The 11,475-nt window shown below is 34.5% G+C and overlaps 2 protein-coding genes and 1 pseudogene across 2 annotated transcripts in view; 1 reads left to right on the forward strand and 2 right to left on the reverse strand.

Moving 5' to 3' along the window:
• The window catches only part of LOC125844654 (40S ribosomal protein S28-like), a 122,604-nt gene that overhangs the window by 27,086 nt on the left and 84,043 nt on the right, over positions 1-11,475 (reverse strand). The gene's annotated exons all lie outside the window — the stretch shown is intronic.
• LOC125846118 (uncharacterized) lies at positions 899-8,754 on the reverse strand (annotated as a pseudogene).
• LOC125844651 (uncharacterized) lies at positions 10,598-11,199 on the forward strand. The gene has a single exon (XM_049523965.1). It carries the CDS (start codon positions 10,654-10,656, stop codon positions 11,188-11,190), a length of 537 nt encoding a protein of 178 aa, XP_049379922.1. The 5' UTR covers positions 10,598-10,653; the 3' UTR covers positions 11,191-11,199.

Raw genomic sequence — 11,475 nt, forward strand, 5'->3', positions numbered from 1 at the left:
TTGCCATCATCCAGTCTCTTCAAGTCCTCACGTTCTTCCTTTGTTTCTCCAATAATATGTTCTCGCCTTTTATTGAAACAAAAAAAAAAAAAAAAAACTTGAGGCATCAGGCAAATCTCCGAACAACAAATTAGCCAAGAGCTAGGCCTACTATTGAAAATGTTTTCCATTGTGGAGTTAGAAAGCCAATTTACGACAATGTTGAGCTTAGACATATGATTTCAAGGTATCTCGAGCTTTTCAAGACTATCACAATCCTGGATGCATCATATTGAACTTTTAGACGTTTTTGTGATACCTGTAACCTACCTTACACCTGAACCAACAACCTGTCATGCCATCATCGTGGCAAAGAACCTCTAAGTTGTCACCAACTTCAAAAGCCAGCTTATATTAAGGCTCAACAAGATGAATTCCAACCGATCCTATGCTTCGAGATTTTATTTTCAATTTTGGGTAAGTTGGTTTGGCTTTTGCTATCTAGTTACCAGCCATTAGCACACTTCTCCTTTCACTTCTTGGGGTATCTAGAAGATAAGGGAAGTCAAATTTACTATAATGTAAAGTAGATAGAAGATGAGATAAAAGTAATCTATAACTACTAGCCTTCACATTCTTTCTACAAAGATCCAATTGTATAAAACATCAACAACTCAAAAACACAAGCAACTTTGCAGCTTATACAACAATTTACTGGGGATTTAGCTAAAAGAACCAAGTTCAACGCCGATAATTCCATAGACGACTATGGGGTAATCTTAATCTTTATGAGCACATAAGATTTAAATTCTACATGTGCATATAACCATCAAAATGAAAAAAGAATTCTACATTTCCTTAAAGAAAATCTACTCTAAAATCAGCTAGTAATTAATAGGGGTCGCAAAAGTTAAGGTACCTAGAGCTTTTCAGAACCATCACAATCCTGGATGTCATCATATTGAACTTACATACATTTTTGTGATACCTCTAAGACCTTACACCTGAACCAGCAACCTCTCATGCCACTATCTTGGCAAAGAACCTCCAAGTTATCACCAACTTTAAAAGGCAACATACTGAATTCCAACTGGTCCAACGCTGGGAAATTTAATCTTTAACTTCAAGCAAGTTGGTGGTTCAGCTTTTGCTATCTGGTTACCAGGAATTGGTTTTCTGATACCAGAATGGTCACTCTCACTGACACTTCTACTCCCATTAAGTCCTTGCGTTAAAGGAACTTCTCAGGTGATATCTTTTACTTCGTGCAACATATGACCCATGACTTAAGCTGGGCTTGTTAACTGTGAGACAAGAGATATATTTCTCATAATCTCTGGGAGTCAAAACTATAGCAAGAGCATCAATTCAATCGGATCGGATCACCTGAACATGAGACGTGATAAGTACTTCTCTAGGTGGTCCTCAAGCTTTGGAATTACACGATGGACTTCCTGAAAATGTTCGGAACACCACACCTCAACTCTTTTCTGTCCCTTTTTGTTCTCATAAAAATCTTCCAAGTAACCTGGGTACTGACTTTCTTTTTCGACTGTGATTATAGTAAAGGAATTAAGTTGCAGAAAACTAAGAGATTACATGAGGAAGGAAAAGAAATATGAGGTCAAGGAACTGATTTAATGCTACAGAGTGCTTACAGTTATTATAGTTCCATTTCTACTAAAAGAAGAATAATGTGTAAGTTGCTTGGCGCAGGTCCAAGCAGTACGTACCTGACCACAAAATATTTGATTTTTTTGCTTTAAACTTATTAGGAAGCTGTCCCTGGAACAGATATTCTCCCCTTCGGTAACTGAAGTTAAAATAGTTGAAACTAATACAAAAAAAAAGTAGATCAATATATTTGAGACCTCATCAGCCAAGTGACCAGCCATTACAGCGCTTCTTCTCCTTTCACTTGTCGGGGTATCTACAAGATAAAGGGAAGTCAAATTTACTATAATGTAAAGTAGATTAAAGTTAAGATAAAAAAAATTTATAACAACTAAGCGTCGCATTCTTTCTACAAAGATCCAATTGTATACAGCATCAATAACTCAAAAACACTTCGCAACATATAAACCAATTGCAACAATTACACAAGAAATTGTTTGTGAAGTGGTAAAGGGTTTACCCGTGTGATAAATGTCACATCCCAAAAATACCCCTTAGACATGACTGGCATCCACTTACACCGCCGGTCGGGCGAACCAATTATCCATTTACTTACCCAATTATGCAAGCACTTTGAGCAATTTGTGCAAGTCTAGCACATTAATAATAATCAATAAATGGATAACAATTATCCAATGAAACTCCATAATCCATCTATTAACTCAACGATTACTCAAAGACTAATTATCTAGCCCAAATCCCACAATAAGACCATGGAGCATCTAATAGAATTACATGAGTTCAGCTGTCAGGTATGCAAACCCCAAGAAAAAGAAGAAATTCGCTATAAAATAGATAGAGATGAAACAACTGCCTCGATGATTAATGTGCAGGCTCACCTAAGAAACAGAACCGATGCGAACCCGTCAGCCAACAGTCTCACCCTCCACAAAAATATATGCATGCAATACATAAATATACCTAAATAAGATCTTCGACCCGCTACTTTAATCCCCTTTGAACAAGTGTTAAAAAATATAACCACACAACAAACACATGAATGATATGGATAGAAATATATTTTATTATTTTTTTTTAGACAAGGGTAACTAGAAATATATTTTATTAGATAATGTTTAATAGGTCCAAACAAATGTTCAAAAAGGACATTACATATTTCAACTCAATCCATATAAAGGAGATCAATCTAGCACCCTAACAATTTCACGGCAGTATATATAATGTTCCAAACGTAAACCAGAGCATCATGTACAAGGTCCCTAACATACTACGGTACATATGTATGCCCTAAGTAACCATATCACGACAGCGAAGGAAAAATATCCAACTCCCCAACGCCATGGTAAGAAATCACGCCACACCACAAATCACTTATTAAATATTTTTTTATATTCTTCTCAAAATAACATATATGCGGTACGTCAAAGACCACCGATTTTGCCAAGCACACACGTGTCCCAACATATGGATCAGGCAGACAAAACACATTTTAAAAGAAATTCTAGAAAGCAAGCACCAAACCTCAAAGTCTCATTTACCTTGCTAATCACGAGTTTCCCAACCTTGCAATGAATTAACACCAACCAAACAACCTCCAATTACCTCAATCTATGCAAAAATATTACGCTAGCCAAGGTCAAGTCTCAATACTTTTACATTGATATCTCTCTTTTTCATTATTATCCAATCACTTCTTAATCCTAATGTCTTCTAGTTAGAAGTGGTGAAATTTAAACTGCATCACTGAAAAAATACATGGTTTTCCCACAGTAGATTTTAAACTCAATATTACAAATACAATTTCACTAACCACCAATCATTGTCAAATCATTTGTCCTTCAATCATTAGCCAATCATCATAAAGGTAAGGGTTATGATAACTTTCTGCAAATTCATGCAACACATATACTGTATGTCTACAACATATAAACCACCATAAGTCAAATTTTATGCCAATACCTGAAGCTTATCACCCGAAACAGTAGTCTATGAAATTCCTCTTTGTCGTCCTTGAACTCCACAAAACATTTCTCAATGAGTTCATTTCTTTTCTCCCAAAATTTAAGGAATCAATTGCCCTAATAGGATAATGGGCTTGGCCCACTCCTTTTAACTCTCTTAATTATTATTATTTTATTATTTTTTTATGACAAGGGAAACCCGCAGCCGCTACCTTTTGGGTGCGCACAGGGTAAAACCCCCCGCTCCTATGCAATAAGATTATTATTATTATTATTATTATTATTATTATTATTATTATTATTATTATCATTATTATTTATGTTGGGTTAAAATTACCAATTAATCCCTCATTAAAATTTGGGTTATTATAAAAAGAGACACCGTATTTTGCAAACTTAGTTACTTAGACTTCTAGATTTGAATGAGCACATACACTATAAATTCTTCATGTGCATATAACCATCAAGAAGAACAAAGAATTCATTGTTGAACTATGAAAACAATATTATGACAACATTTACCAAGCAAATCAAACCAAAGTCTATATAAATGATCACGAGCTATATTCGGGGACATAAAATCCAACAAAATTCAGCCGCCACTATATTTGACATCGTGAATAACAAGGATCTTATAGTCACCACTAGTTGAGTCATAAGCCAATCCCAAAATTCCTCCGGGCAAAATTGTGGATGAGGAAGTACTATTGATTCTCTTGTGGAAGGATTCCAAAAAAAGGTTGGGTGTCTCAAAATCCACAATATTATCAAAAAGTATGATAATAGCCAAGTCATTGCAAAAACAATTGACTGGGTAATAACCCGGTTTAGAGTTTGAAGGGAAATTAAGTTTATGTACAACTTCAACCAGTTGAATTGGCAATAAAGGTCAAGAATAGATTGAAAATATACTATCATTGTGGCACTTCCTACAAATAAGATTTTTTTGGAAATCTTGGTCATTTGTGGCATATTTGAGATGCATATTATAAATAATAATCTTCAATTGGACCTAGTAGGATATTAAGGTTTAGAATTAAAAAAAAAACATTGTTTTCGCTTTATAACAGGGAATGTGTTTGTTAAATTAGGTATAGGCCTAACTCACACCCCAAAAGCTAGCTCACGCCATCTCAGGCCCTGTACTTAGCATCTCGTGTGTGGGCAATTTTTATTTTTGGGGGCCCCAATATTGGGTGAGATGACTGCTCTGATACCATCTTAAATTAGGCCTTAAACCTAACTCACACCCCAAAAGCTAGCTCATAAGAATTCACACATCGAAAAAGGGATGAGAATTTAGTCTCTTTATGTGGACTTGGACAATCCTCCCCTCATACAACACCTCTCAAGTCACTATCAGACTAAAGATTTGGGCAAGCTGAAATACTTTCAAGGTATTGAAGTGGCACAATCTGGCCATGGTATTGCTAAAACTCAAAGGAAATATTCCTTAGACATTTTGGAAGACGGTGGTATGTTGGATTGCAAACATGTGGCTAGTACAATGGATCCAAATACTAAACTTATTCCAGGACAAGAGAGCCTCTAAAGATCCTAGCAAATATCAGAGACTTGTTGGCAAACTCAACTATCTTACGATCACGCGAGCAGACATCTCATTTGTTGTTAGTGTAGTTAGCCAGTTTTTACAATCACGTTGTGATAGTCACTAAAATGTAGTGATTTGCATCCTGCGATATATCAAAAACTCTCCAAGACAAGGTTTATTATATGAAGATAAGGAACACACCAACATTGTTGGATATTCTGATGCAAATTGGGCAGGATCTCCTTCCGACATGAGGTCCACTTCAGGTTATTGTGTTCTAATGGGAGGCAATATAATATCTTGAAAAAGTAAAAAGTAAGTTTTCTTAGCTAGATCAAGCGCATAGGCAGAATATCGAGTTATGGCACTAGCTACATGTGAGCTTATGTGGTTGAGACAACTTTTCCAAGAATTGAAGATGGAGGAGTTGAACCGATGACATTGATTTGTGATAACCAAGTTGCATTACATATCGCTTCTAATGCAGTGTTCCATGAAAGAATGAAGCACATTGAGATAGATTGTCACTTCATTCGATATCACCACAAGTTTTGTCAACTCAAAAGATCAGCTAGCGGATATTTTTATAATCACTCCGAGGATCCAAAATTGTCTATATTTGTGGCAAACTAGGAGCATATGACTTATATGCTCCACCTTGAGGGAGAGTGTTAATTATGGTATATTTGGATAGTGTATAGAAAGAATATTTAAATATAGTATGATTAAATAGTCTAGCTATGAGAATATTTCCTAATCCCTTTAATTAGGCAATTAGGAGATTGTGTAATATTTTATTAGTTTCTTTCTTTATTTACATTATCTGTAATAACTATTTAGTCCCATCAACTTAAGGGGATGATCAATCAATTAAGGTGGTGTGCTTTTCTTGGCTCGTAGGAAGAAATACTTGCCTCACACAAGATAAACTTCAAAGAAGGGGATTTCAACTGTGTTCTAGATGCTTTTTGTGAGGAGCTGCTAGAGAAATTAACAGCCACTTACTCATTCATTGTCGTGTGACTGGGAAATTATGGCAACTGTTCTTGAACATGGTGGGTAGTTTTTTGTTTTATTTTTGGTGTAAAGAAAGCTATGTTGAGGAGGTTGAAACATTGGCTGATATCATAGTATCCTTGTGAAGCAGTAGCCTAAGCTTGGTTTGGATTTTGTAAAGTCTTTTTGCACTGTTATGGTGCAACTTTAATATATACTGGTAGTTAATGCTAAGACGTCACGAGATTGTTCATAATACTGTTCTATGTTAACTTACGAGTTTCAACAATTAACGGAACAACTAAAGACCAAATCACATAGTAATTTAGACTTTAGGATTGAACGACTCATAATGTTTGAATCAGCCAAAGAAAAAAGGCCTCATTCTAAAATATTGTACTAAACCACAAACTTGTGCAATGCACGTTTTTCAAGAACAACAGCACACAGGCAACTGTGGTTAAAACAAGGAGCACAAATTATACTTTCCTTGTAAAAACAAAACATAATGGAAGTAATTAATTAGAAGGATAAGTTCTCATTTATTCTTCAAACAAGGATTATTCATCTCGGGGATACAAAGAACTACCATCGGTACACACTACTAAGCAATTCACGTATCACTTGATACGAATGCCTTTTATTTTTCCGTCAGACCACAGTCTTGACCTCCGATCGAGCTACAAACACGAGTAGATAGGCGGTTAAGGGGGGAGAGGTTCAGCTGAACCTGATTTTTCAATCAATCTCCGGACGTCTAGTGCCGCTATTGGTGCGAGTTGTAAGGAATCTTTGTCTCGAGTCAGTCTAGGCTAAATCCAGTTGCACAACTAAATTGAAAATTCAGCTTGTGCCTGGAAAACTGAAGTCGGGAACAAAAATCTTGAAATAAAAATGGAACTGGAAATAACTTTTCACCATCTCCCACTGCTCCCTCCCCAAAACCCACGGGAGGGAGGCTTCTTTAGGGAAATTATAATCGCAACAAAATTTAGTTTCTTCCATGTGAAAGCAAAAGATTTTTCATCTACAAACTCATCAAAATGGGATTTTTTTTCATCCACATATTGATTAGCAAAGCACTGTAAACCAATGAATAGTACACAAAAATTGAGATTGATATTGACCCATCACATTGATAAAGTTTGGATATTCGCAGAACTTGAACATTGTTGCTTTTAGACATATAAGACATCTGCCGTCTCTAAATTGATTGTGCGTAACCAGCAGCCAAGAATCTATAATCAACTTCTTCAGAAATAATAAATACTAGAAATGTACGCAAACAAATACTTCAAATCTCATGTAACTGAAACCTTAGACTGCTACATGATTATACATACTTGAAATAGGTGGTGATTTGTGATGCTTTGAAATAAAAAACATCAGTCGTTCCACTATATCTCGTTTTGCACGCCACTTTATTTCAGAATTTATGCTACTTGTATGCCCAAAAGCATCCAAATAATCCTCTAAGATAACAAATACCATGTGCCTTTCACTTCTTTCAGTACCCACCACAACAAGGATCATCTCCCCTGATGAATCCTTCAAGTAGTAGTGCACAACATGATGGTCCTTCCCCTGAGAAACAACGCGCTCTTCCCACGAAATAAATACATGACTTTTTGTATCCATCCTGATGCCATAGAGAAACAGTTTGGATTAATCAAAAAACAGCCCAGCTCTTAAACACCCTTATCCACAAACACAAAAAATCATTTTTAGGTAACAATCATTTTGGAAAAACAATCCAAAGCAGTCCTGAACAAGAAGTAACAGAAGTACAAAAAACAACACATAATAACAACATCATCAGTAACAACAACAACAACAGATAGTAACAAAACATGACTACAGAAACAACATGATAATCAAGGTACAAGGAACAACAGATAGTAACAGAAATTGAAGGACAAGAAACTATAGGGGCAATAGTATGACTACTAATATAAACGGACAGCAAAAGACATGGAGCAAACTAATCCTCCTTAGTTCTCAGACACAAAGAAGAGATTTTTTTTCCAACATTACCTCCTGATGACCATATAAACAATGAAAAAACAGTATCAAACCACAACCCCAATGGGAACACAGTCAGAATTTTGCTTAATCCAAAGATAAACTGCCCTTATTCCAGAAAACTCCCAAATACAACACAGCTATAAAGAAGAGATTTTTTCCAACAATTAGCTCCTGATGACCATATAAACAATGTAAACAGCATCAAACCACAACCCCAAATGAAACAGAGAGAGAATTTTGCTTAATCCAAAGATAAACTGACCTAATTACAGAAAACTCTCAAATACAACAGCTACATCTTTTTTCTCAAGATTACTAACCAAAGACCAAATTCACCCAAACATGGTGAAAAACGAAATGGGGTTTGCTACGATAACAAAAACACACAACATTAAACCAGCACATGAAGTGATCATACTTACAACAAATAGCTTAGGGTTCGAAAAGGAACAAAAAAGGCAAGAACCCAGAATTCAAGAAAACAAACTAAGCACGTAACTAGTAACTCACCTCAAAAATAGTAAAAGATTGTTGCTTTAGGAAGAAACAGAGGTTGAGAGAAAAGCCATAGAATACTGAGTTGGGTTTTTTTGTTGTACAAGGGGCGACGGTTAGGGAAAAAGATAAGAGTAAAGAGTAAAAGAAGAACAAAAGAAGAAAGAGAAGGGGAGAAAAAGCCAAATGCCCATTGTTGCCAACACAAACAAAAGGTTGAGCTTTTGAGATTTTGTGAAATATGGTGGCAGCAACTAGAGTGAAGAAACACAAAATTCAAAGATTTTGAGTTTTGGTCTCTATACTAAAAACACAAAATTCAGAAAAATATTTATTTTTTATTTTTTTATGAATTCTAATAAAAATGAACTCTTAAATACTACTACTATTGAAATTCAATTTTACAAATTTATTACTCCCCTAGTTTCATATCATTTGGCCTGTGATAAAAATAAATATTTAATTTATTTGTCCAATTTAAAAATCAAAACAGTTTTATTATATTTTTTACTTTAGATCCTTGGAATTACATAACTTTGTAAAGTAGTAATAGTCAAATTAAAAGTTTGAAAGTATCTAGGGCCGTTCGAAATTGAACCGAAACTGATAATTCAAACCGAAAAAAAGTTATTGGTTTATCAATAATGAGTTATTGGTTCAATGGTTTTGATAACGGTTTTGATTTTTTTGTTATCGAATTATCGGTTCTTAACGGTTTGAGGTTTTTTCTTAGTGAGTTAACCGATAACTCGATAGTAAGTTAAATAATTATATTTATACCATTTTGTATATAAAATCCTTGACTTAGAGTTTGGTTTCCTACTTTTATTTTTTGTTGTCTCAAACTCTTGGTTATTCTACAATATTAAAGTGTTTGTTTTTGACCAAGATGTAACTTATGAACTCATGTGCATGGTTCATTTGGTTTGTCACCTTGTTTCTAAGTGATTTTCAATGATTTTCTTTATGTCAAATCTCAACAGTTAAATCGATAACCGAACTGATAACGATCAATAACCGATAAGTCAATATCTTAATGGTTCTATAACGGTTTAGCATCTCTACAACCGATAATCAATAAGCCAAACCGATAAACTTCAAAACTGAACCGAACGATACGCAGCCCTAAAAGCATCATTAATAAAGTTAGTTTAGTAAAATATATTTCTAATAAAAAATTTGTTAAAGAATTGTGGCAATACAATATGAGTCAAATAATACTCCCTATGTCCTTAATTACTTGTCCACTTTTCATTTTATAGTTGTCCCTAATTACTTGCTCATTTTGACAAATCAAGAAAGGACAATTTTTTTTTTACCTATTATACCCTCAATCAAATAACTAATTACTTTGAAAAATGTAGAACTTTTCATCCACTTTATAATTAATAAGGCTAAAATGGTAAACTCACTATGTCATGAATTGTTTTCTTAATATGTGTGTCAATTTAAAAGTGGACAAGTAACTAGGGACAAAGGGAGTATGAAACTAAGAAAGCAATTAAGTTTAAATTGAGTAATATGGTTAATAAGAACATAAATGCTAGACTTTAATTTACTTGGGAGAGAGGCATAATTTATTGAATATCAAATGGTTAAACGAAAAAACCTCAATCAGGCATGTAGAGAAGTGTGCATCATTTTTGAAGAACTAACCTAAACAGTTGTCCACCCAACTAATTAAACTGAAAATAGCCATCAAATGTATAATACATGTATAGTATTTGTACGATAATGTATAATCTATATAAACTGGATAGTAAAAATAAACAATAAATTTGTCTGGCTAATCGTGCAAAGATCTCATTTTTCTCCCTTTTGAGTTTTGACAATATGTGCTTGGATTGACAGTCCTACAAAGATGTATAATTGGGCCTTGAAATCAAATCTGTTTGGTTGAGTAAAAGCCCACTTTTCATAAGATAATAAAGGGAAGAAGATAACGTATAAATTGAAACAAACTAAAATCACAACCTTTCATTGCTCTATCTCTCTCAAAAAAAAAAAAAAATGAAACTTCAACTCCATTTTCAACACTGTAATCTTCCATTACTCATTCAACTCAAGCACAAATCACCCATTAAAAATCCAAGATTCCCGTATGGGAAAAGAGAAATTTACCGGGCAGCTTCAGAAAAAAGAAGCATAGTGAAACCATTAGCTCTGGAAATTTTGCCCAAATCCAAGAAATTATCAAGAAGTGAAATTTCTAAGGAAAGATCAAATCTTTTGGTATTGGGAGCTGTTTCTGTTGGTGTAGTGTTGTTTTTAATGGGTTTTGATGATAAAAATCAGGCATTAGCTTTGGGTCCTGAAGGTCCATTAATGGAGGAATTTTGGGAAAATATGAGAAGATATGGTCTTTATGCATTGACAGTTAGTACTGGAGTTCTTTGGGCTGTTTTTCAGCCTATTTATGAACTTTTGAAGAACCCCATTTCTGCAATTTTGATTTTGACTATAATGGGAGGCAGTTTTTATATTGTTTCTCAAGTGGTGTCTGCTATGGTTGGTGTTACTGATTTTAGTTATGATTATAACTATTAGATTTCAGTTTTGTTTTTGCATAAAGTGGACACAGTTACCTGTTATGGTGGGAGGTGGGAGGTGGGAGCTATCGCATGGAATTAGTAAAGTTGCGCGAAAGCTGGTCAAGAGGAATTTTCCATGTATGTTTATGCTTGAATTCAATTAGTAATATAATTTGCCTTCAACTTATTTTGCTCTGTCTGTACTTTCTTGATTTTAGTGTTTTGTTAGTTTAATGTCAATTTGATATGTTTCCCTATTTACAGATTACAGCTTCTATAATTATGTTAGTGGTGTCCATAA

Source organism: Solanum stenotomum, chromosome 11 (assembly GCF_019186545.1).
Source record: "Solanum stenotomum isolate F172 chromosome 11, ASM1918654v1, whole genome shotgun sequence".
Classification (NCBI taxonomy): Eukaryota; Viridiplantae; Streptophyta; class Magnoliopsida; order Solanales; family Solanaceae; genus Solanum; species Solanum stenotomum.